Source organism: Calonectris borealis, chromosome 3 (assembly GCF_964195595.1).
Source record: "Calonectris borealis chromosome 3, bCalBor7.hap1.2, whole genome shotgun sequence".
NCBI lineage: Eukaryota > Metazoa > Chordata > Aves > Procellariiformes > Procellariidae > Calonectris > Calonectris borealis.
The window spans coordinates 72,030,457-72,057,026 of NC_134314.1; the positions used below are offsets into that span (position 1 = coordinate 72,030,457).

The following is a 26,570-nucleotide window of genomic DNA, read 5'->3' on the forward strand; positions in this document are numbered from 1 at the left end:
CCGAGTGTCCCCCCGCTTCCTCCTTCTTCCCCCAGCTTTATATGCTGAGCATGACGTCATATGGTATGGAACACCCTGTTGGCCAGCTGAGTCAGCTGTCCTGGCTATGCTCCCTCCCAGCTTCTTGTGCATCTGGCTGAGCATGGGAAGCTGAAGTGTCTTTGACTACTGTAAACACTACTTAGCAACAACTAAAACATCAGTGTGTTATCAGCATCATTCTCATACTAATACAAAACACAGCACTATACCAGTTAATAGGAAGAAAATTAACTCTATCCCAGCCAAAACCAGGACAGCTTACCTAGTTGAAAATATAATCGGTAGGTGTAAATCTGGCTAGAAGACTTACCTGTGTGTAATTATCAATGGTTCACGGCCCAAAAGGAGGGATACATCAAGTAGGGTTTTGCAGTGTTCTCCGTTGGATCTGGTACTATTCAATATTTTCATTAATGAGTTGGATGGTGGTTTAGAGATCATGGCTTTTGGATGCTTAGACAACACCAAATGTACAGGGACTACGTGAAAAAATTAGGCTGCTATTTAACAGGGACAGGGGTAAATTGTTACATTTAGACAGGAAGAACTAGGCATGTGTGTATCTGAATTAGGAACTACTGGCTTGAGGCACTCTGTTGAAAGGTCTTAAGTTTAATCATGCGGATCATGGAAAAATGAGTGAACAATGTCACATCACTGTAAAAAATCCAAACACCATGCAGAAAATAAAGTATGTAATTGTAAGGTATGTGAAGTAGTCCTTTTATTCTACCTATTGGTCACTAGCAAAGTTTCAGCTGTGTTCGGTTTTGCACTTGAAAAAAGATGTGGACCGACTTGAGAAAGAACAGAGGATAGTGATGACTGTGATATGTGTACAAATTTGTAGAAAAGATGCATGAAAAAGGATTACCCTGACATATGATGTATTCAGAGAGAATAAAAATAATTTGTTCTTCATGTCTGTTTTTATTGGGATAGTAAGCAGAGGATTGAAATTGCAACAAAAGGTAACTTCATGTCAGACCATCAGAAAAAACTTTCTACAAAAAAGAGTACTGAAACAGTGGAATATGTTGTCTGTAGAGATAAGTGGGACTCCACTGCTAGTGGTCTTTAAGCACACTCTGTAAAGATAAGACAGTTATGTCCTGTCTTATTACAGGAAGATGACTAGAGGACATCTTGAGTTCCTTTCTAGGCCTCGAACTTTATGAAATTAGCTTTATAAAGTACATGCTGTATTTGAGATTGAGGAAGTACTTAAAATAACAACCCTGGCTTTGAGACTTCTTTTTCTAGACTGTCATTTGACTGATATTTTTATCCAATATTTTAAACATTTAAAATTCATTGTTAAAACTATGACTTAGTTTTGGCACTGTATATAAGGGACATAGCTACAAAATCCAGATAGACATATTTATAGTAATTTTTTTCTTATTTCATATTTTCTTTTTTTTTTTTTTTTTTTTGTATTCATCCCTGAATCAAATCTGTTGTGTTACAGGACATGAAGAAATTTGAAGTTGAGCTGAGAGCCCTGCAGGCTGCTCTGGAGCAAGCCCAAGCCACACTGACCTCTCCAGAGCTCGGGCATTTGAGCTTGAAAGAGCAACTTTCTCACAGACAGGTAAAAGGCCAGGACGTCAAAATTAGCACTTGAGTAGTGTGAGTTTACACAAGAATAATGAACGTTGGTGAGACCAATTGTTGTGTTTCTTAGGTGGGTCATTGTTTCAGAGTCTAGCCCCAAATTACTGCCAAGGGAATAAGGGATGGAACGGAAAAAATAATTCTCTCAAAGGGAATTGTTGAAGGTAATCCTTCATGAGTCTGTTCTTAGGTTGATGCAATCCTGAGAAATGTGCATCCAGTCCAAGTTCAATCCATATTAATAATAATAATAATGCTCAGTTCTTATCCAGTGCTTTTCATTAACAGGTTCTTAAGGTACTTCAAAAGAAGTCTGGATTATTATCACCATTTTACAGATAGAGATGCAATGAGACAGTGTGTTGCTAGCTCCCCCAGTAGTCAATTGGAAAGCTAAGAGAAAATTCAGTTTTCCTTAAGCCCAGTTACTTTTTTGTATGTTTAGTTGAATTACCTCCATAAGATATTGCTGCTTTCTGTATTGCACTTGGCCTACTATAGAGATTTGTCCATTTGTTATTTTTGGTTTCAGTCTCATGAAAAGAAAAATAACTCAAGTTATAGCTTTCTGAGTTGCTTAAGAAATGTTTCTTGCTGCAAGCTAATATAGAGATTTAACTGCCAGCGAAAACTAAATGTCAACAGGTCCACTTTAGGATTAAAATCTGCAGAAAAACATATGGATGAAAGGTAAATTTGTAGAGCTTTCTCTATCGATTAAAATTTGCAGTCTTTATTCTAGGGACTTGCAGTCACATCTCAGAATATGGCATTGAAGAGTGTAAGTGAAACACATCACCCACCGTAAGAGTAAAGGAATATGGAGCTTACACTGTGGTTTATGTGTATTCTTTGTCCTGGCTCTAGTAGGTCTCACAGTATGAATTTCTTTTGTACAGAAAGGGGCTGTAGCCCCTGCCCACCTGTTTCACCAGACCAGAGGAGGGGGTCTCGGAGAGTGCCTAGCTGGCATGCAGCCCCCAGGGAACCTCTGGGTGCCGGCTGCACAATGAAGGCACCCTTTGCCAGCAGTATGGGGCCTGCTAGAGGAGAGGCCTTGCCAGTGATGTCCGAGGAATAGGTCATTATACCAAATCTCTGGTTAGATTATCCACCATATGTCACGAAGACACAGAAATAAAGAGCAAACCACAATCCTCTCATCAGAATGCACTTCAGACCCACGTAGCTATCTTTCTGCATACGGTATAGGAGAAGGGAGACACCAGTCTCTTTATCCCCGTTTGCCACATACATTGTCTACCAAATTTTTATCTATTGAACTTAACATCTTTTTCTAAAGTACTAAGGCCCTTTTCATCAACATTGCCTTTTTCTTTTTTTTAACTGTTTTTCTTTTTCTATCTGTGAATACATTAAATTCGCATTGAAGGTGAAAAGAATGCTGATCAAATCTATTGTCTGGTCATTGCACTTAGACCCTTCTCATGCATATGAACAGACAGCTTGAATGGACATTGTGAACGGAATAGAGACTATTAACAAAGGCATCCAGCGCGTGATTATTCAAAGGAAAAGATTTCTGTATAGCTGTGTTTTTTTATGTTTGATTGTCTTTTGAATTTTAAGCAACATTTTCAGCCATGATTTGTATTTTGAGAGGAAGGCTGTGAACACAATGGGGTTCATTTGCCAGTTTGAAAATGTGCTGCTGTGTCTCAGCAGGGAGTTCCACTCAGATTTTAACGTTAAAATATGTGTATACATAAATGACTCCTATGCTGCTTTGATTTGTGGATTTTGTAAAGAATTTTTTTCAAATATGTTAGCAGAAATATTTTTGTACTTAGACACTTAGAAATAGGTACTGCTATGCTTTTTATTGAATTATTTCTATTCCTATTATATGGGCTTTTTGTTTAACTAATACTTAAAAGAATGCCCATTTCAGAATGAGGAACTCCAGACAAAGCGTGTCCTGATTATATTCAATTTAGAAAAACAGATAATCAAATTTGTTGTTCATTTTAGTGCTTGAACTTATCATTATTTTTCTTTTGCTGCGTCAAATGCTCTGGGAGTTCTGCAAAACTGGCTTACTGTGGCACTGACTTTGTTTCTAGCATCTGTTGTCTGAAATGGAGTCACTGAAGCCAAAGGTTCACGCAGTACAAGTCTGCCAGAGCGCCCTGAGGATTCCTGAAGAGGTGGTCACCGGCCTGCCAATGTGCCACAGTGCCCTCCGGCTCCAGGAGGAGGCCAGCCGCCTGCAGCACACTGCCATTCAGCAGTGCAACATCATGCAGGCAAGCGCAACTCCATCCCATAAATTACTCCCATAAATTGAACAGTGCCATGCACATTGTAATGAAAACAGAGAATTTCATATCTCTGAGCATTCCTCTTTTCCGTGTAGTACCATTGGGAAGTTCCCCACTAAGTTTCAGTCATTTCTGACTCCATGTTTCTGGGGGTTTTAACATTCGTGATCATGTTAATTGTTGATTTACTCATCAGATTCTCATCTCGGTTCTCTCCTTGATCTTACTATGTTTTTTGTAATGCTCTTAGGACTAACTAACTTTCTAGGATAAAAATAATGCTTGTTTTCTTTTTATTTAAAATTTATATATATTTGCTTTCTGATTTTGGAGTCATTCAGCATCTATTAAATTTGCATTTTCAAGTTTTGCTAAATACAAGAAAACTAGGTTTTGTTTGATTGTTTGAATTCATACCTAAACATGTAAAAGGTATTTCCAAAGAAGAAGAGAATAAGCTTTTCTTTCCTGCTATATAGTAATAGAGAAATACATACTGAGCTAGGGTACAACTACAGAGCTTCAAGTTAGATAACAGAAGAGACTTTTGATCATTAAGGATACTTAATGATGCTTAAGGAAGGATACAATGTCACACTGAAAAGTTTTAAAAACAGGTTAGACAAACTGCTGGTGAATTTATGATAGAAAGAACTGATACCACACTGGCAGGATAATGGTCTGAATCAACCTTCATAATCCTCTCCCAGTTGTATTTTCTGTAAAATCTAACTTTTTCATATAGTCTTCCCACTTCATAAATGGAGCTTGAAGTGAAAAAGCAGATGAAAATGCTTTATAGTAAAACCATGAGTCTAAGCAATGCTATCTTTTGGTGGGTATGTTTGGTGCAGATACTTGTTGAAAGCAGAAGTTCTAGCTCCTTATATTGGATATCTAAAACATCATGTTATGTGAACTGTTGTTTTGGAAATAGTTAAATAAATGAAACCATTGAATTCATCGCAGTTCACAATGTTTCTGAACAGACTTTTTCCTGACTACATTCCTGTTTTGCTTATCCAGATGAGAGTGCCAGATAGATGTAAGTTTGCCCCACTTCAGAAGGGAGATCAGTCATGCTTAGACTAAGTAAATATTTATTTTCATGTAGACACTCAATATTTTTTTTCCCTCTCTAGGAAGCAGTGGTTCAGTATGAGCAATATGAGCAAGAAATGAAACATTTACAGCAAATGATAGAGAGCACCCATCGTGAGATCCAAGACAAGCCAATAGCAACCAGCAACATCCAGGAACTCCAGGTCCAGATTTCGCGTCATGAGGTAGGATAGCCAAAATGCAACAACATGGGCTCAATGGCAGCTCATTGACCCAAAAAACTTTTCATAATCAATGGTCATAAATTAGTTGAGTAGCTTTTCAGACTTGCTCAGGGCTAGTTGAGCAGATAGACTTAATACCAGATAGAAAACTCATGCTATTGGTACAGTGTGGAGTATTAATTTGTATATTCAGTTAGATGTGCCCTAATCTCAAGGCAACATTATGACAAATGAAAGCATTGCATAATTAAGGGACAATTTACATAGGTACTTGACGGAGGAGTGTCCCAGAAGTCAATGTTGAGCAGTTAGTCAGGTGATCGCTGCTAGTTCAGTGATCCTTTTATATATACATATATACATATCTATATATATCTCTCTCTCTCCTAAATTATTTACTAATTTCCATACCAGTAACGTTCTGTAAAAGAACACCAAGGGACTTGAATCACATGAAAACCACAGTAGATTTGGAAGAAAACTCTGCAACCTTCACTCCAAAGGCTTCTTTTAAAGTCATTTTTGGGAAGAGTGTTGTCCTGTGGAGTTACAGGTCCTGCCCTCAAACTCGTTGATCTTCAGCCCTCGAATGAGTCAGGATAGTCTCTGTCAGCCTTCTCGCTGTGCTGGCATCGGAGCTCCTGAGCCCCTTTCCCCTTCCCCTATCTGTTACGTGTTTCTTGGGATAGAAAACGCACCATTGAACTCTATGTGTATCACTTTTGGCACCAGATGGCACCATTTCTTTACCTTTGAATTAAAAGCTATCTGTGCTGTTATGTAATATAACCAAATGTTATATGTGTTGCTCACTTTCTATCCAGCTGTTACAAAAGTTTCTTAGTATAAATGCAGAGCAGTTTGTTTAAACAAACACTTCTGGTTTTTTAGTAATGAATTGAAAATGTTAGTATTCTTTATTCAAATGTTCTGGAACAGCAAATGCAGGAGAGTGACTTCAGCCATACAGGGTAATATTTCTGGAGGAAGGAATGATGCTGCAGGGAGGAAGGAATTAAAAATGGGGCAGCTTGAAGTTTCATCTGTATTTGAACAAGTTCAGTAGCTAGCAGTCCTTCTAAATGTCTGCAAGGAGACAGCAGCTTTACCCTATTGCACATGTTGGGATCAACCAGAGTGGACAGGTTTCATACTTGCAGGCTTTCCATGTTTAGGGATAAGGAGTTTTGAAAGGCTGAGATATGCATCTTTTTGGCTCATATTTTGTCTGCTAAATACCTGTGGAAAAGCATAGCATAGCATATATTGAAGCCTATGTTATTATACTACTTCAAAAGGCAAGTCTATCAAGATGCTTGTTACGTGTGTTATTAATTTAAGAAAACACTAGTTACCAGATTCCCTGTTGAAGCCTGCATGAACAAGAACTTAAAGGGACATTTGTAGTAGCTATATTTAGATTAAAATAAGAGGAAGAAAAAAGTAGAAGGAAAGTACACCCTGATTTGTAGGAAGCTTGTATTACTATGCATGTATGTAACTAGTTACACCCTGAAATTACGTTTACTGAACCATGTTTCTTTAGACTTTCAGATAAGGGGTGTGGGCAAGTATCTCCATACTTGTGAATTATTTTAATGGATAATACAGTACCTCATAGGACATTGCTTTTATAAGTTGCTTTATTTTTTTCACAATCACATTTTTGCCTCCTTTTCCTTTTCTTTGTTTTCAGTTGAGAGAGGTATGTTAGATACTCAGTGCGTTGGACATTAATGCCACAAATGTTATTGCATCTCAGTAATATTGATGGAGTTAAGTGAGTATATTGAATGACAATAATTTCCCACTGAGCCGCAGAGATGTCATTCATGGAGCATTAGTGAATGACTGGTATTTGCCAAACAGAGAAGATAACTATTCCAGCTGCTAGATACTAAAGTTATGGCTTGATTTGATTGCAGTTTGGTTTTCGATTGATCTAGTTCATGTTTTATACTCAAGACTTTGCTTAGTCTCCAAGGTAAGCCTTGGAGCTCAAAGAGAGCTCCTTTTGTTGCTAACATGACAGACAGTGACCAGGTACCATTGAAACCCAGGCAGTAAAGAGTCATCCTCAGTCTCTGTGCTGCTTCTATTTCTAACTCTGTGTTTTTTGCTATGACTGTTCTGCACTGTGATTTTGAGGAAATGGTTTACTGATAATGTTATACAACCAAAAAAATCTTTTAATTTTACCAGCCCGAAGCAGTAAACTTACTTACTTTTTAAAAGATATCATAATTATTTATTATTATACCTACTAGACCTTGCAACTTCTGTTGCTATTTTTCCTTGAAAACTTGTGTTTGTTGAAGAACTAAAAGCAGATATAAAAATAAATTGGAAATACATATTTGAATGAATAACCACTGATTGAGCAGGAAAGCTTTATACGAATGTTGTTTTCACTTCATAGATCAAAATTCTATCATGTTACTGAGCCTCTAGGGAGACAGGAACAATAGCTTTGGCAGAAATGTGAAAATCTTCCCCCATTTTTTATTTTAAGTGTATTAATTGAAGTCTTTGAAACTGGACACTGAACTGGGCGGCAGTACAGGGTAGGAGACAAGACAAGTTAGTTTCTAAGGTTATTCATTTCCATCTTTGTTCTCTGACTAAACTTAAACTTGTGATGGTGTTTGGCCGTGCAGATAGACAATTTCATAGCCACAAAAACCAGTATTTTAAAACATACTCTGCTTTAGGCCAGATTCCGCAGCTCTCTTTAAAGAAAGGTTAGTACTGTGTGCAGTTCAGCTTTTAATTCTGAAGACTTACATAAAACCAAAACAAGATTAAAATATAGCTTATCCAAACACTGGCAGAAAGCAATCCAGTCTGCATTTAATCTTATTCTGTGACTGATTGTTCATATCACATTTGATCTTGTTAGACCCTGCGAGTTATTGTTTGAACAATTCATTCTTTCTGGCGAGAGCTGAATGGGGCATTTTTTACAGTTGTGGTTACCAATGACCTCATTTCCACGGCATGCATGATGCGGAGAAGCTTCATCTTCCTCAGATAAATGGAAATAGAACGGGGCAGGGGGGGACATAGGACAGGAAGAGGGAGACGTTCCCCTTTGCTGCAGTCTGACGCTTATAGACTTCGTGTCAGGTTCAGGCTGGACGCAAGCGAGAGGTGTTCCTCCCTCCCTCTGCAACTATCGTCCACACAGAGCCTTTCGCAGCACTTTTCCGGTTTCGCTCCAAAGCTCTCGGCTCTGCGGTTTAGCTGTGCAGCCAGACGCAGCCTGGCTTCTTCCCTCCACTGTCAACATCCTGCTTGTCAGCTAGCGCGGCGGCTCGCGCGGGGTTGCTGAGAGGCAGCACTGCCATGTTATTGGCTGGGCTCGGAGGGGAGAGCTTGCCTTCGCCACGGAAGCTGAAATGCTGCTGGTCCTGTGGCCTTTATTGGCTGCCTCTGCATTAGGGAAAAAAAAATGTTTCCTCAGGAGCTGGCTCAGAAGATCAAAGGATACCAGGAGCAAATCGCTGCTTTGAATTCGAAGTGCAAGATGCTGACAATGAAAGCAAAACATGCCACCATGCTGCTGACAGTGACAGAAGTGGAGGGTCTTTCAGAGGGGATGGAGGAGCTGGATTCAGACCTGCTCCCAGCATACCCCGCTCATCCCTCGGTGGTTATGGTAAGGAGTGCATCGGTCTCGGTACTGTTTGCCTGAGCTGCTTGCTTTTGCATCATTGCAACACTCCCGTGTAGCAAATTGCCACAGCTCACATCTACATTTTTCTTTTGAAATGACTGGAGCATGGCAAACAAAACAAGCTGCAGCTTCCCCTTACTGTGTTTTGCTTCATATGGGTTTTCAAGACTTGCTGATAAAGGATGAAGTTTTTTAACAGGCAAATACCAGTGGAAGTTGTCTGTAATGAGATGCAAATATAGTGCTTTTTTGTAGCTGTCAGCATGCAAGAGCAAATGCTAAGAAACTACTGAATTACAGGAATAAGATAAAACCAGAATAAATATTATTTCATAACACGTTGCAGTGTATAGGTTTTACGCACCATATTTTTAAAGCACTTGTCTTAAAATGTTGTTGTGATAATTGACAGTATGCTGCTTATATTCTCAGATGAGTGTGTTGGAAATGAAAACTGGCTAAGTACTGCCATAGGCCTCATATTTGAATTACTCTGCTTTTGTTTGTTTCTAATTGGGTCTCATTACAAACACACTGCTGATGCTGTTGGGATTTTTGTCTGAGTGAAAATAAGAATGCAGATTTCAGGATTTATCACTGCATTAACAACATTGGGGAAGCAAGAAAAATATGTTGATACTGGACTGGGTGTATTTTACATTTTAAGTCTCTTCCTTGTTGTTCTAACCAGGCCTGGATACTGAGGCCAATACTGCGTTATTCTGTAGCTCTCCATAGTATTTCCATATGCAGTAGTTATTGTATTAGAAGACATGTAGGCAAACCTTGATTTATTATTATTAAGTTGCTTGCTATACATTTTGTTTTAAATTCATTAGGGTACAGGAGAGCGTGTGCATACTGAAGTATGACAAGTAAATGAGACTATTAATTGAACCAGATTTTTAAGCTGGTAAATGTAATAGTGTTAAATATGACTAACTAATGTCATGGTAATTCTGGCCATGTGGTGTTTTTATTGTTTTGATCTCAATCTAAGTCAAACCTAAGTTGAGGTAACTGATTTTCTTCTTGTGCCCTGGGGTTGTTTTTCCTGTGGCAGATGACTGCTGGTCGCTGTCACACGCTGCTCTCCCCTGTCACTGAAGAGTCTGGGGAGGAGGGAACCAACAGTGAGATTTCTTCTCCACCTGCCTGTCGCTCTCCCTCACCTGTGGCTAATACAGATGCTTCTGTTAACCAGGTACCTCCCTCTTGGCATTCATTCAGCTTTTATCTCAGAGACATGCATGGTTCCATTCCACAGGTGGTTTATTTAATCCTCTGAAATAATATTTACCTATAGCTCCAAGGATCTGAGGCTTAACCTCTGACCTAACTGAACCTTCAGGTTCTAGTCCAAAATGGGTACAAATATTGACTTCTGAGTTTAAAATGTATAAATTTGGTGTTACAGCTATTCACTATTTTTAAAAATAAATTTTAAGTGACAATTACAAAGGTCTTCCATGTCACTACTATTTTCTATTTATAACCTAATTTTTATTTTCACAGTAGCACTTAATGGAATCTTGCATCCTGAGAAAAAAATGCAATTTTGTACTGCCCATAATAAAACGTTGCATTATGTACATATACATCTATCTCATGGTATCATTGGCATTGTAACATTGAAGCCACAGTCTGATATCTTCCACTTCAAACCATTTCAAGTATTAACTTTCATGTATTGTTCATTCCATACTTTCAGTGACAGCCTAAGGCAGATCAGTGAAATCGTTGAAGTTAGATTTTAAATCAAAACTGAGGACCCTGGCACTTCTAATAGGAACTAATGTACATCAGCATTGATTAAAATGTGAGCGATGAACCAGCTCGTTAAGCATCACGTGCATGAAGACACACATAAAATGTTATGTTTTAGAAGTTTATAAATGAGCCTTAGGAGCAGTCACCACCTCACTGCATTCATCATGTTGTGGGGTTTGTGGTTGGTTGGTTGTTTTTTCATTTGTGGCTGCTTCCAAAATTGCAGTCTGCACTGCAGACTTAAAGGGTAGAATGGTCTCGCGTTGCATTGCTGAGTAGAAATAAAGAACTTTGAGCAAGTTGCTCACTAATTCTTTCCACTCATTTCAAAGATGCTTATCATTGTATAGAAGTTGCTAAATATAAATGATTCGTTTTCATGAACTGACATAAGAAAGAATACTAAGGTAAGATAGTAAGAATGGTGACAAAATCTTCATAACAATAAAGTTATAAAGTTACCTTCATAATAAAAAAAATTACATAGAATGAGAAGAATTTTTCTGGTGTTCTGTCATTTCAGATAATCAGAATTTCCCAGTAAAGTTTACTTACAGTAGGAAGGCAGCTATATATTTCAGCACAAAAATCTTATGACAGTGTTAATCAGTGAAAGAGTTAAAGGAGAAAGAGCAGCTTGCTTTCTAATAAACAAATTCAGTGTCAGTTCATTACATTTCTCTGAAAATGAAAAAAAAGGATTAAGAGCTCAAATAACTCAAATAATAACAAAAATCCAGTGAAGATGCTGTTGTACCATGAGCTGACACCAAAATGCAAGTTTTAGAACCTGTGATTTACAGGGCAAAATTGAACAAAAATATTATGTCTTCCATTTAGCAGAAGATCTTTGAAAGAGATAAAATCGCTGGTGTAATAATAATCTAAAAAACTGGCAGATTAAAATTTCGTCAATGTGGTTAATGGTGAAATGAACTGCATGTACTAAACAATAAGTGGAAGAACATTCCAAATACAGTGGTTTAGTTACAAAATGCTTAGGTTCACACTCACATGAGATTAAAACTAAGGAAGCTATGAAACTGGCAGTGCTGATCATGATGAACGCCCAGGGAGACTTCAGGAAAGAAGGTTGGTTAAAAAAGAAAAAAATCTAGAGAATAGTGAATTAGGAGCTTAAATGTAAGTTAAAAAAATTTTGTATTCAGTAAAAGACTCAGCAAAACTAATTTGGAAATGTTTTGTTTTAAAAAGTAGCCAGTGTTAAGAGAAATAATTTTTCACAGGAAGATCACCTGCAAAGTACCAGAAAAACATGTAAGCAGGAACTCTAGAAAGCAAAGAATTACATTAATCTACTCTTTGGAAAAAAATTAAAAGCTCATATGAAGTGGGATGTTTTTAGGAGGGAAGGTTGGGTGTTAAGACTGTTTTTAATTTCATCCATAGTAATCTATGTACAGTAATCTATGTACATCAGGGTTTCCTAGCATCTCTTAATGATGAAAGGTGGGTAGTCTGAACTGAGACATCTATGCACTATTTTTACATTGCTAACAAGTAATGAAAATATAAAACAAATGCCAAGTGCATGTTAGTGGAAATACTGGTTCTATGTATTGAAATAGATTAAACCAAGACCATAAATACAAGAAAGTGACAGATCCCGCACTGTTATAAGTTAACAGCTGCCCAGGTTGTTTGTTTTGTACTGAAACTCCTCTAAAAACAACGGGGGGTGAGCGGGGAACAACTATAAAAATGTTAACTTTTAAAAGGCTGAGGGATTTCACAGTGTATAATATTTCAGCAATAGATAACAGTTTAATGAAGTTTATTTTGATGTATAGCAAAATCAGGCACTTCATCTGTGTTGCAGTACTGAATGAGTCCCCTCTGGGGCTAAAACTTCCCACGCTTACCCGAAGATATAGTTGATTAAAATTTAGCACATTCTTTTAAAACTTATTTTCCAGATGCATAATGCAGAGCAATTGAATTGAAAAAGCTGAAGTGCTGACACAAAGCCTTGGAGGTCACACCTGATCCTGTGATTCAAGTCTTCAGCACTGGGTCACTGTTAAATGTCTTTCTATCTCCTTGTTCACAGCTTACTTAATCATTCTTTCTCCTTCCTTATATGAAAACTCATCAAAGGTGCAACAGCTCTTGTTAAATATCTTTTGAAATCTAAACACACCCTTTGCTCCTACATCCTAACAACAAAGCTTTTCATTGGCTAATTTTCATAAAAGAGGACATGAGATGTTAGGCCTTTTATAGGGGGAACAAACTCTGTTATGTGTAAAACCATCTGGATTCACACTGTCAGCATTAAAGCCCTACCAAAAAGAAATGTTGTTTATTCCAAAAAGTAGGTGGACAGACGGGGAAAGGGATTGCTTTCCCCTCTTTTAAAAGCAAGGCCTTTATTCTGGAAATGATGATTAAGAAGTCTCAGAAGCACAGCGTTTCTCTTGGCCTCAAGAGAAAAGAGAGGACTAGCTGAAGGCTGGAGAGTAGCTGCAGACAAGGCAAAATGAGAAGTTGCCTGCACTGGTGCAATTTTTCACTGTGACTTGGAAAGATCACTTGTGGTCAGAGTAAAAACTTCTGAAATTCCAGTTCTGAATGCTGTGCTAAGCTGTTACCTATTCCCTGTTGGCTCCTGGGTATTGTAAACAATTTCGTCATTAAATTTTTAAAGTTTCCCGATTATTGCCTTTGAAGAAGTACCTCATCTGACACTTTTGGACAGTTTAATGTGCTGTCCATTCTTGGATCTTCTGTTTCTCTGGAGAGACTGACGTTTTCAGGCATCCTCAGTAAAGATGTGTGATCAAGCTGTCTGTAAAATACACTCTTGGCTGCTGCCTCCCTTTAAAAATATTGGTGGTGATCTGTGAGTAGCACCTTAATTGTTAAAATGTCCATACATGAAGCAGATAACCTGATAAGTCTCTTCATTCTTGGGGGAAAGACTGACGAACCTTATCTGTGCAGCTGCTGGGTGATGGGGTGTTTTCTGGGACAGGTGGGCGTTCTGTGCTCCCTAGATTTGGTTAGAAAGAGAGCCCAAGAGGTGGCTGTGCCTGGGGAGTGACCTGGTTTCAATGCTTTTCCAGAGCTTGTTTGGTTTTGTTCACATATGGTATTAGATAACATATTGAAATGACATTGGGAAATAAACATTCTGCTCCAAATTATGATCATAATTATGCTCTGAGCTCTAGTGCCTCAGAAGTAGTCTTGTTTAGTACCTAACTTTTATACACCTATACAGAGTTGGAGAATGGTTGAGGTTGGAAAGGGACCTCTGGAGGCCATCTGGTCCAACCCCCTTCCTCAAGCTGGGCCACATACAGCAGGTTGTCCAGGACTATATCCAGGTGGCTTTTGAGTATCTCCAAGGATGGAGACTCCACAACCTCTCTGGGCAACCTGTCCCAGTGCTCAGTCACTCTCACAGTGAAAACGTCTTCCCTGATGTCCAGAGGGAACCTCCTGTGTTTTAGTTTGTGCCCATTGCCCCTTGTCCTATCACTGAGCACCACTGAGAAGAACCTGGCACTGTCTTCTTTGCACTATCCCTTCAGGTATTTATACACATTTACACTCTTACAATTGCAGTACAGCAAATGGTCTGTGGTCTATTTGGTAGACACAGCTCTCTAAGCTGCCAAGTGAAAGGCACTTAGTTTTCTCTCAGTCACATGGCTCGACATGCTGAATTTTCCTCCCCATCATACAGGGTCAGGAAAGAAGTAATTTGAGTAACTTGCAATCATTGGAGGAGGATTTTCCAGTATACTTTTCACTAGATTTTGAGCAACTTTTTATGCAAATATTGTGATAACTCTGAGAGCTGCCCGAAAGTAGGTTTGGTCCAATGTAACAGAAATCAGTGGAAAATCTCTTACTGATTTCACTGGCAGCAAAACTGAGTATTAAGGTTTTCACCAGGGACATTTACAAATTCAAAATGATTGAAGAAACTGGACAACAGCTTCTGTGTCGCATGGTCTGGAGCATAGTTCACTAAGTAGGGCTACTAAGTGAGAAGAAGGAAGGTTGCAGCATCTTGCAGCTTCCAAATAGATGTGGTGGTAACTGTCATACGTGGTTTCAGTTTTAAATAATCCTTGTCATCAAGTCTGCTTTCCTGACTTAAATACAGATACTGTGCATGTTTCCTTAATTTTACATTTTCTGTAGATCTTTTTAATTGTCACCTGCAATAGTTGAAGAAATCCCCATACACTAAGTATAGAAGTTCTAGTGAGAAACTGTTCCACCCTGAATTTTCAATGGTAATTTGAACATTTGCCCATCTTCTTTAGTACTTTTGGTCCCTTTTCCCATTATAAGTTAGTTGAGAGTACCTGTTTGAAGACTTACTATAAGCTAGTGCTTCATACTCTTTCTTACATCATTGACTAGTCCTTCAGCATATTCCTTTTTGGTTCTTCTGTTGCCTTCTCTATGCTAGTGTTCATTAGGGTGATATTCTTGCTATGTACAGTACCATAACCGACTGTCTGTTGTGATGGGTTTTCCCCATGTGTAGTTGTGATGATGCTAGAACAACACTCCCACTTGTAGCACTCCCCTCCCAGTCTTTCCTGTCTGTCCACAGTTGCCTCCTGCACCTCCTACCTAATATGAACTTGAAAAAAATGCATCTACAGTCTTCACCATAGAGAAGCTCCAAACCGTACTCAGTGTACTACTATTAAATATTTATTTACTGTGTTGCTCAGAGATTTCCTGGTGGTTTTGGCTTTGTGGATTTTATTTTAATGGACATATGCAATGGAGCAGTATGTGGGGGGATATTCTTATGCAGTATCTTGTGTTTTGAAAATGCAATAATGTGCTTCGTGCTTGTAGGACATTGCTTATTACCAAGCCTTATCTGCTGAACAGTTGGCCTTATCTGCTGAACAGTTGCAGACAGAAGCTGCTAAAATTCAACCCAGCACTTCAGCCACCCAGGAGTTCTATGAACCAGGCTTAGAATCAGCTGCTAGTGCCAAATTGGACGATTTGCAGCGTTCTTGGGAAACACTGAAAAATGTGGTAAGTCTTCATCTGGAGGGTTCAAAATAATCAGCTAGCTTGTGAGGAATAAAATGCAAAGAACTGGCTCAGCTAATATTCTTCTCTGCAATTCTTGGTTTTCAGGTGGTAACAGGAATTGTTAGGTGTGATATTATATTACACTGGCTTTGTTCTTTGTTTGAAAGCCTGTGCAGGATGGACCTCCATTAAGAAAAAATAAAAGTCATTAAGGCCAATAGTTGCCTTCAGAAATATTGGCTCCTGTCAGACTATATTCCATAACGTAACAGGGAAATCCACTCATGCTGGATGAGTTGGCAAAAAAGGCCCAAGAATCCAGTTTCTCCAAATACTGAGTCAACTTAACACGTTTCTATACAGTAGTGCAGCATAATCATTCAGTGATGTATGAAAATGGTCAAAGTTTTGATCACATGCTATAAATTTTAATTCTTTGCAGAGGCACAGTAGCTATTATGGAGTATTAAGAGCTATGCATCTAGCAAATTGTGCACATCCACATGTTTGAGTGCATAAAATCTAAAATAAGGCATGAGAATGTGCCTAGGTTTTTCCTGCTTATTAAAGTCCATTTTTTTTCAGTCACAGAACCTAGGATTTGACTGATGATGTTTAAACAGATACATATTTTTTAATATGGATGTTTTGCTTTATAATTTATACTTTTGAAAACTTGTTGCAAGGATTTGGTTTTAGTCTCATAAGCCTAGGGATGTATGAAGCAGAAGAAAGAGCAAATCCTGTATCAGAGGACAAAATTTATACCTTTATTCCTCTTCAGATCAGTGAAAAGCAGCGCACCCTCTATGAAGCACTTGAGCGTCAACAGAAATATCAGGACACACTCCAGTCTATATCCACAAAAATGGAGACCACTGAGATCAAACTAAATGAGAGTCTGGAACCAGCCAAAAGCCCAGAGAGCCAGATGGCTGAACATCAGGTAAAAACTTATATGTGAGAAATAGAGGGAGAGCATGCATTACCTGTATATTTTTAGTTCCCTTTTCTTAGACAGTGGCGTTCTTCATGGCTGGATGCCTCGAAAACATGCATTAGTTGTATGAATCTTCTCTGTTAATTGTATGTCTTGCCTTTCTGGACTTCCCACTGCTCTAAAGATAGTGTAATGGGGATTCTTTTAATAAGGAGCCTTTTAAAAAAGTCAAATAGATCATAAGAGTTTGTCCAATCGAAATTTTCAAAGCAAAATCTTTTGTCAAAGATTGTGTTCAGTGACACCTACACATACTGTTCTTCAGCATCAGTGCTACTAGCATATATTGGACTATTTACAATGTTCCCAAATTTACTAAGATCATAACCAATACTGATGCATTATAAATTGATCTAAATACAATCTTTGCCTTGTTAAACAAAACAAACAAACCAAAGCTCATGAAAAATTCCTTTCCAAGGGAAGTCTTGAGAAATGATGGTCTGGATAATAAGAGAATACTTTATCAAGTAACCAATCTGACATATGTCCAAGTTGTAATCATCTAAGCCTTCTATGTGATAACTTGAAACTACCTGGTGGGGCCAGTTCTCATTTCAGTAGGAACTCCATGACCTGAAAAGGATAACATTTGGCTTTTGTAGCACTGTGTGATGTCCTGTGCATCCAATGTGTATATACTATCAGACATGAAAGTAGAGTTTCTGTTCTAAGGTATTGGTAATGCAGCATCCTTTTGTAGGTATCTTGAAACTGATTTATAGGATAAGAGTGATCGTAGGACCTTCTTTTACATCACGGAGTTAATCTCTGGATGTTTACATATACTGCTGGATGTTCTTTGTCCAGCTGGTAAGTTTCAGGCTAGAAGCTAACTCATGCCCCCTATTTCTCTCTCACAAACACACAGTCACTTACTTGTTCATTATCTTCACTGTATCTACTAGAATACCCTCCAGAAAATTTTTTTGGAAGAATAAATCTGTATGTATAATATTTCCAAAAGAATTCCTTCTCGTGATATTCAAAGTAAGTAATTAAATCCATATTTCAGTTATCAGATGCATGATCCTAGCTTAAAAGCAGGACTCAGTCCTTCTGAATTCTGACTCTACCAAACCAGGAGTAATATATTGTGTTCCTCATGTTCCTTTGGGACAGTCATCTTGAATTTTATATTGAGCCTATGCCTCCTGAGATACTTTCTTCTCAGTGATAAATGAAGCAAATACTTTCTCTGCTCTTATTTCTAAATAGGCTTTGATGGATGAGATTTTAATGTTACAAGAAGAAATCACTGAGCTTCAGACATCATTAGCCCAGGAGCTGGTTTCAGAACCACTGGATGCAGAGGCTGCTGATCAGCTGGCGTTGCAGTCTACTCTCACAGTCTTGGCAGAACGAATGGCCACAATTCGAATGAAGGCATCAGGAAAACGACAATTATTAGAGGTACAAGAAAAAACCACTAGGAGTGGGTCTTTTGGATCACATTCCAGATTTTCAGAGACACTTTTGGCATACCTGTACTTTCACCAAAGTCCTTAGTCACCATTGGACGCTGATAATTAAATAAGTAATTTTCAGTTCTGCTCATTTCTCACAATTCCTTTCATTAATAAATTATTGTTCTTTTTTAGCGAGCCCTTCATCTTAATGCTAGGTGATAAGTAACCAGAAGCAACTTGGAAACACACTGCAGGAGTCATGTTTTATATATATATATATGTATAATTTTTTTTTAATATCCACATTGACATTTTCTCAATAGGTTCCCTTGGTATTCCTTGTCCTCCACAGGAGAGGTAATGAAGTGCAGGTATTAAAAGTCGTGTTATCTATAGTAAACTTTTGAGGAGTCGCCTGTCCAAACTGGGAGACAAGAGAAGGGGGAAAGCTTAAAACAAATAACACCTCTTCCAAAACATCGCATTGTTGTCTACGCTCATCTTCCCAGTGATTTGCATGCAAACTTTTATCATGGAAGATGCACCCATTTATTTCTTTGTCTACCAGCTTTACCAAAAATTCTTTAATACTAAGGTGATTTTTAAAAAGTCTTTTACGTATAGGAATGTTGCTGTGTGTATTATCCAGGTGAGAAAACGCAGTCATACTAAAGCTGGCTACAGTTTGGCTACTTTGAACACTGCAGGGCAGTTTTACTTCTGTACTGCTAAGAACTGCAGCAGTGAATTCATAAACACAGCAAGTGCTGCCTTCATAATTTCCAGCATCAATTGATTCTGAGAGACTGAGTGAGAATTGGCTCTGTGGATCTACCTGGGTTACAGGGGAGTTCCAGGGTGCATCAGCTGCATTAGTTTTGTGCAGTCACTTGAGTCAGTGAACAGGTCCTTAGCAAATACCTTTGTTATTCTTGAAAAACTGCACTAAGTTTTACTTCTCAGAAGAAAAATGGCTTTTACATAAAAATAAGGAGCTGGAAGTAGAATAGGAACCTTACTGTTTATAGCTTGCACCCCATACAGGATCTTACAAACTTCTTGATAGTACTTAGGAGGAGATGCTAACTAATAATTTCAAGATAAAGCATGAGTCAAATATACTACTGTTAACTATGGCTAGGATTCTGATGGTTACTTTGATACAATAGCACAAGTATCCTCCAATAATCCTGGCTAAGAAATATGTATGGTATGCAGACAATATTCAGTAATTTAACCTGTGCACTTTATAGCTCTGATTTCACAGATAAAATCTTCCAGAACACTGCAGGGATGTAAATGTAGAAATACAGATAGAACAGGTAATGAAAACATTTTGCTGTTGAGGGTGTGGATTGGTAATATTGTTCTTTCTGTAGACCTAATTCAAATAACTAGAGCTTGAGAACTGTTCGGTTCTGGATTATTTGAGACACTTAACAACTATCATTATACTTTAAATTATTCTAACATGCAATTATTAATTTTCCCATTAAAATTAAGCATTCAGAAAAGCTGTGCAAACACTTCCCTGTGTGAGGGATTTGCCCTGTACATACAGGTCTGAATTTCCTCACAGAAGTGTGGTAGGTTGACCCTGGCCAGCAGCTAAACACCCACCTTCACTCCCCTCTCCCGTGGGATGGGGAAAAAATAGAAGACAGGAAAAAAGACTCATGGATCGAGATAATGACAGCTTGATAGGGTAAGGAGAAGCTGTGCATGTAAGCAAAGGAAAATAATGAACTTATTCACTACGTCCCCATCAGCAGGCAGATGTTTAGCTACTTTCCTGGAAAGCAGGGTCTCAGCATGTGTAACAGTGGCTTGGGAAGGCAAACGTCATAACCATAAATGCCCGCCCTTCCCCCTTTCCCTGAGCTTTTATTGCTGAGCATGATCTCATATGGTATGGAATATCCCTTTGGTCAGTTCAGGTCATCTGTCATGGCAATGTCCCCTCCCAACCTTTTGCCCATCCCCAGCCTACTGGCCTTTGTGAGGGGCAGTTGGAAAGCAAGCCTTAATGCTGTGCAAGCACTGTTCAGCAATAGCCAAAACATTGCTGTGTTATCAACACAGTTTTATCCGCAGTTGCAAAGCATAGCACTATACAGGCTGCGATTAACGGAAGTTAATTCCATCCCAGCTGGATCCGGTACAATCTTCTCCCCTTGTTCCATACCATTTGCAGTATGCTTAGGTTCCACATTATCTGATACATCTAAGTATCCTCTGACCATCCCATTCTATCTGTTTCTTATTCCCAAAATCCCCTCTACTCTCTCCAGAGCTCTGTATCTCTCTTGTATTGGGGAGCCCAAAACTGGATACAGTATTCCAGGTGTGGACTCACCAGTGTTAAGTAGAGGGGAAGGATCGCTTGCCTCAACCTGCTGGCAACACTCCTCCTAATGCAGCCCAGGATGCCATTAGCCTTCTTTGCCATAAGGGCCCAGTGCTGGCTCATATTCAACTTGGTGCCCACTAGGACTCCCAGGTCCTTTTCTGCCAAGCTGCTTTCCAGCTGGTTGGCCTCCAGCATATACCAGTACCTGGCATTGTTCCTCCCCAGGTGCAGGACTTTGCACTTCTCTTTGTTCAACTTCATGAGATTCCTGTTAGCCTATTCTTCAGCCTGTCAGGGTCCATCTGGATGGCGGCACAACCCTCTGGTGTATCAGCCACTCCTCCCATTTTGTGTCATCAGTGAACTTGCTGAGGCTCGTTACTGGCCTCTCACTAGACTTTGTGCCACTGATCACCACCCTCTGGGCCCAGCTGTTCAGCCAGTTTTCAAATTCGTATGAGACTATTAAAGGGTGAGTGAGTCTTGCTGATCACTCCCTGTCTGTCCAATGGATGGACCAGCTGACAGATGGAGCCAGGGAGTCTGTATTGTTGCGATGCTGTTGCTGCAGCAGCCATTGGAGCTTAATGTCCTTCCACACCCACGACACAAGGATCCTCCGAGAGGCCAGACAAGGTAGACAGGTCTTCATTCTTCTCGTTACCCATGGTGGCTACACCAAAGGCCCACCAGTACCCTGTTGGGTCCTTGAAGTACCCCTCTCGTGCCTCTCTTGAGATACAATAAGACTATCTAACAGCCTGCTGCTGCCAAAAAAGGCAAAGCTGCTCTCCTTTCCCTGCAGCCCACTTCCAGCTCTGTGTCTCCATGCATCTTTCTCCCTAAGCAAACAGTGCTGTGCTAGTTGAGCAAACTGAATCAATGTGGGGGAAACCCAAAGGAGAGCAGCAAGAGGAGGCAGAAAAGACCTCACCTTTAGAAGGCTGTAGTAGCAGAGATCTACTGAAGGAAGATGTGATTGAACTGAAACAGAATTTTAGTCACCAGAAAAGCATGCTCATCGATTGAAAGCAATAGTATTTTGTAAAGGTTTCCAAGGGACTTATTATGGCTTAAAAATACTATGTAGAAGTTGTGAGAGACAGAGAGGGAAATTTTTTTTAAAAGTGACTTTTTTAACAACTTTTTAACAACTTTTTAAAAAGTTGTAGTATATTTCTTTTAAAAAGTAAAATAGAATTTGTACCTTTAGGAAAAACTGAATGAGCAGCTGGAAGAACAGCGGCAAGAGCAGGCTCTTCAAAGGTACCGTTGTGAAGCTGATGAGCTTCACCACTGGCTACTCAATACTCGAGCAACACTGGACACCGCTCTGGTTACTGCTGAGGAACCTATGGACATGGAAGCACAGCTGGTAGACTGTCAGGTAAAGTCATCAGTCCTGTAATGTTTAGATGAACAGGATGGACATAGCTTTATCTGAATGAAGAGGCAAATATGGAGTATTAATGTTAAGATCATTATTGAGTGAGATGAGCCAGCATATTAGTGGGGAAGAAGTTTCTGAGCTCCTTAGCACCTTATATATGCTCAGTTAGCTTCATCAATGATTTGTGAAAAAAAAAATATAGCCTCTTCTTCATTTCTTATTAAAGATTGCAAGCAGTGCTTTAGAAAGTGCATGTAAACATAGCAGTAGGAAAACAAGATATCCTGACTGCAAGAACATTTGAAGCTCTACAAGTTTTGGAGGACATTTTGTTTTGCTTTAAAGGCCTTGTGTTCACTTCACTTGCTGTTTTTGTTCCACTCAAGCTAGAGTTGTGGAACAGCTCACTTGATAGGTATGAAAACACCTGCAGTGTGCTTTCCTGCTCCTCCTTTTCCAGCTGAAGAACACATTCCCACTAGCAGGATAGTGGGATAGTGGTGTGGTTTTTTCAGGAGTAACCCCTACCCACATTCAGAAGTAAAGTATAATCATCAGTAGTTACTATTTTTATGAATTTAATATTAATCAACCAAAACAACTGAGGAAAAACATTTTGTTGCAATAGGAGTAATTGCATATACTTTTATTAACAAGACTTGGATCAGTCATAACATCCAGGTTCTCAAATTAGTGGGAGTTTTCCATTTTTAAATGGGAGTTTTCAATTTTTAAATGAGAGTTTAGAACTGATCACTATAATTAAAATTATGAGATAGACAAGAGACAGATGGATAAAAGATCCCTTTTCTTATTAAAGAATGAGTATCTCAACTATTTTAGGATAAATGGGAGTTAAGTTTCATATAAGTCCAATGAATTAAACATCTAGTTAAATTTCCACTGACACCGCTTCAATATTGGAATTTTCAGTCTGCTCAGTCTCAAGTGTTCTTTCATCACCCGACCTTGGGAGCTGTTTGTTGTATATAGATAAACACTGTGAACTTAAACAAAGCAGTAATTTATATAATCTGTAGGAAACTCAAAATTACAAAGAACAGTAAGCTTTGTGGAAAAGTTAATACTGTTGTTCTTTTGCTGGTTCTTAAAATCTTAATACAGGAAGTTTTATATAAAGTCCTATATTTTTTCCACTTTTTAGAGACTCTGTCCATCTTATCCTGCACACATTCCTTCAAGAACAATGTTTGTAAGTTTATACTTGACAGTTGCTATGGAAACAAAAACATTTGATGTCAGGCTAGGTTTTTGAGCAAGAATTGTATGAGCTTTGAGTTTGGAAGATTAAAATATGCACTATGTTTGTAATACATGAATGGTTAATAGAATGTCAGGAAAGTAGCTTTTGAGAATAAACATGCCAGAGATTTGTCACTTTAAGTCTCTCTTTAGACTAAAGAGGATTATACAGAAATCCTTAAGTCCATCATGCACCAATCACAAAGAGCAAATAGTGGGAAGAGAAGCTTATCAACGCAGCCAGAGCAACACATAGGAGGAGGTAGGAAGCATTTCGCTAAATGTACATGAAAGAAGAGGAAAGAAGTAACTCTAGCTGCGTGCTCTGTTTCTTGTCATTATGGATGTCAGTCTAGCATTTTAGCCACCCTTACCTTTAATGTGCAAATAAAGAGCATCTCCTCTACAACAAATCCTTTGTTTCAAATAACTTTTTAATTTCCTATTTTGAAAAAGGTTGCGATCAGAAATGGCAAATGCAAACATTTGCAAACATATTCCTAAGGACTCTGAAAGGGACTGCAAGGCAAAGCAATGATAATCTGACTTGCCCTTAGCTTGGCAACGGGTCAGGTAGGTCGTCTTGCCAGAAAGCGTCAGAGATGCTGGAAAATGTATGAATTTGGTTCTTTGTTTTTGCTGCTGCAGAACATGCTGGTTGAAATAGAGCAGAAGGTGGTAGCCTTGTCAGAGTTGTCTGTGCACAATGAGAACTTGCTTATGGAGGGGAAAGCTCACACCAAGGACGAGGCGGAGCAGCTGGCTGTGAAGCTCAGGACACTGAAGGGCAGCCTTCTGGAGCTGCAGAGGGTGCTCCATGACAAACAGATCAACATTCGGGTAAGTGGCTCTTTCCAGCTGGCTTCATGGTGGGCAGGAGGTTGGGGGATTTCACAGCGGTTTTATGCAACTGGGAAAAGGAGTAAAAATATTTTACTGATTCAGTTTGAGCTATTCATCTCTAGTTAGTAAATGGAATAACAGTCCAAATTAAAGAGCTGCCTAGCAAGCTTTAGCTTACTATTTTCAAGTTAACAGCACCACTTCATGGTGAAACTATCCTAACCTCACTGTCTTTGGTGAAAGGACAATAATAAAATAGATAGATCATTAGCTTGGTCTGGATATACTCTATCCCTGTCCCTTTAGGTTGCATGTGCTCTGGGGCAGGATCCCTCCCACAACAAAAGAACAATCCTAAATACATGCTTTCCTCCATACAGCGTGCACAACACAATGAACAGATAACATCAAGATAATGAAACATTTTTAAATATGACTAATACTTAGTGGCATCATTACACCAAACAAAATATTGTATAAACAAAGATACATTTAACCTCAGTCTTGTCCTAGGTTTCTATTCCTAGCAGCATCGGTCTGCTTATTGTCACTATTTCATTTTATTTAACAGTTGGTTTTGGTCGTTCTTTAGGTTAAACTAGCATGTGGAGAACCGAATACATACAAGAAACCCAACTATGTAATGTGACTCACTGGGTTTGAATTTGCTTGCCCTGCTGTGACTTTCTTCCCTGCCTTTTCTTTTACTTCTTTTCTGGGCTGTGCTGTGCAAGTTAAACAGGATAAGCTTCAAAGATTTCTAGCTTGTAATGCAGATTAAAGTCTCTGAGAGGTTAGCTTGAAAAGTCACTTGACATGCTAAGAACTATTTTTAGTCCAAAGCAACTGGATAACTATAAAACTTAACATATCTTCACAAAAAACCCCCAACAAACAAACACAAAAAAAAAGGAAGGAAAAAACCCAGGTGTTTATTCCTATTGCCTCTAAGGTGAAGTAACTTTAATGTTATTCTTGCATATTAAACCTCATGACTAGGCAAATGAAAAGCATTATCAACAGCATGTAGGCATATAATACTATGTTCTGGTATATTACTTGTGAAGTGAAAAGGCATTACAGACTTTGTTGCTTCATTTTAAAATATGCATGCTGCATTTTAAAATGTGCTGCTTTTTAAAATGCAATGATGTGATTTAGTTTACTTAAACTTTTAAAACAGATCTTTGGATGGTTGTCTAATATCAAAAATAACAACAAAATAATTTCCAGGTTTAGAATATGAATCATTTAAGATGCTACATTATAAGATTCTTTATAAATTGCAAACTTTTTTTGGACTTCACTTACAGATCGTGAAAGAAAATAGGTATAGGCAGTATAACATCTTCAAATTTTCATTGAGCAATTTTTTTCAAATGAGAAATTCTATAATGTCTTTTTCCAAACAATCAGGCATAAAGTATTTCTTTTGGACTGAGGCTCAGAGCATCATATACCCAAAAATGCACTAACTCTGTCTCCTGCCGTTATTAACCCTGAGAAACATTACATGCTAACAGCACTGTGGCTCATGCATGTACGAAACTCGGACTTATGCATGTCTCTAGATGTACTGATAACCTTGTAATTGCCCAGAGGCATAGACCAGCCTGCACCCAGAAGAGGAAGGATCCTCCCAAGTTGCTCTGCAAGACCAAGAGCACTGTAAAGACTGAGCTATATTTTCCTTAAAGTGCTATTTCAGCTATATGTGTCATTCCTGTGACACAAGGCTTTTTAGGAGCCAGTGTGAGATTCTGTGACTTCCTTGCAGCAATTTCAGTTTTCCTTCTAATTTTAATTAATTAATGTCACTAATTATATGGAAAATGTGATTTGGAGACCAACTCCTTTATTCATAAAATAAAGCAGTGAAACTAATCAGAAATATGGTGAGTCAGGAGAGTTCCAGACTACATTGATTCCAAATGTAGCATTTTTCAAGCACTTTGAACGATATACAAAACATTGCCTTATTACTGTTATCTACTAACTTCTGTGACTTAGGAGCAATAAAAATAAACAGAATTCTTATAAAACAAAGAAGTAGAATGTATTCTGCAGTAAAGAAAAAACAGATAGTGTTTCTTTACTTCTTATTATAAAGTGTGTGTGTGTGGGAGGGACAACTTCAGTTCCACAAGACAAATATGCCTGATATAAGTTTGTACAATTCTGAAATCCTTTGAGAAATCAATTTTATCACCATTTTCTTCAGGGATTTTCCAATTATTTCTGTGCTGGAGTGGATAGAACCCAGGAATGACAGCTTCAAGCATTTATTTCCCTGGCTATTTAAAGGAAATGTAATACAGTTCCTTCAGACAGAATTCAAATGAAAATGCAAGTGTGTTTTTCAAACTTATATTCTATGATTTGAGAATGATAAAATCTGATTTACAAATAATTTTGATCTAAAAAGTATGCACAATAGCGCATTTGCAAAACCTCATTGCATCCACAAATGCCACAATCCCTTTTACGTTCTTTGCTATTGCAGGAACTGTGGGACTACTATTTGTTTGTCTTAGTATAACTCCAAAATTGTAGCTTCTCAACCCTTTTCCCAGAGAAGAGGAGACAAAATCTAACTGAAATC

General features: G+C 38.5%; 1 protein-coding gene across 1 annotated transcript in view; it reads left to right on the forward strand.

Annotated features, from left to right (window-relative positions):
- The window catches only part of SYNE1 (spectrin repeat containing nuclear envelope protein 1), a 314,802-nt gene that overhangs the window by 201,852 nt on the left and 86,380 nt on the right, over positions 1-26,570 (forward strand). Inside the window, exons 88-97 of the mRNA XM_075146137.1 lie at positions 1,514-1,636; positions 3,744-3,926; positions 5,084-5,227; positions 8,691-8,885; positions 9,967-10,107; positions 15,525-15,713; positions 16,498-16,659; positions 17,932-18,126; positions 21,686-21,859; positions 23,774-23,965. Of these exons, the coding sequence (XP_075002238.1) occupies positions 1,514-1,636; positions 3,744-3,926; positions 5,084-5,227; positions 8,691-8,885; positions 9,967-10,107; positions 15,525-15,713; positions 16,498-16,659; positions 17,932-18,126; positions 21,686-21,859; positions 23,774-23,965 (1,698 nt within the window). The remainder of the gene's footprint in view (positions 1-1,513; positions 1,637-3,743; positions 3,927-5,083; positions 5,228-8,690; positions 8,886-9,966; positions 10,108-15,524; positions 15,714-16,497; positions 16,660-17,931; positions 18,127-21,685; positions 21,860-23,773; positions 23,966-26,570) is intronic.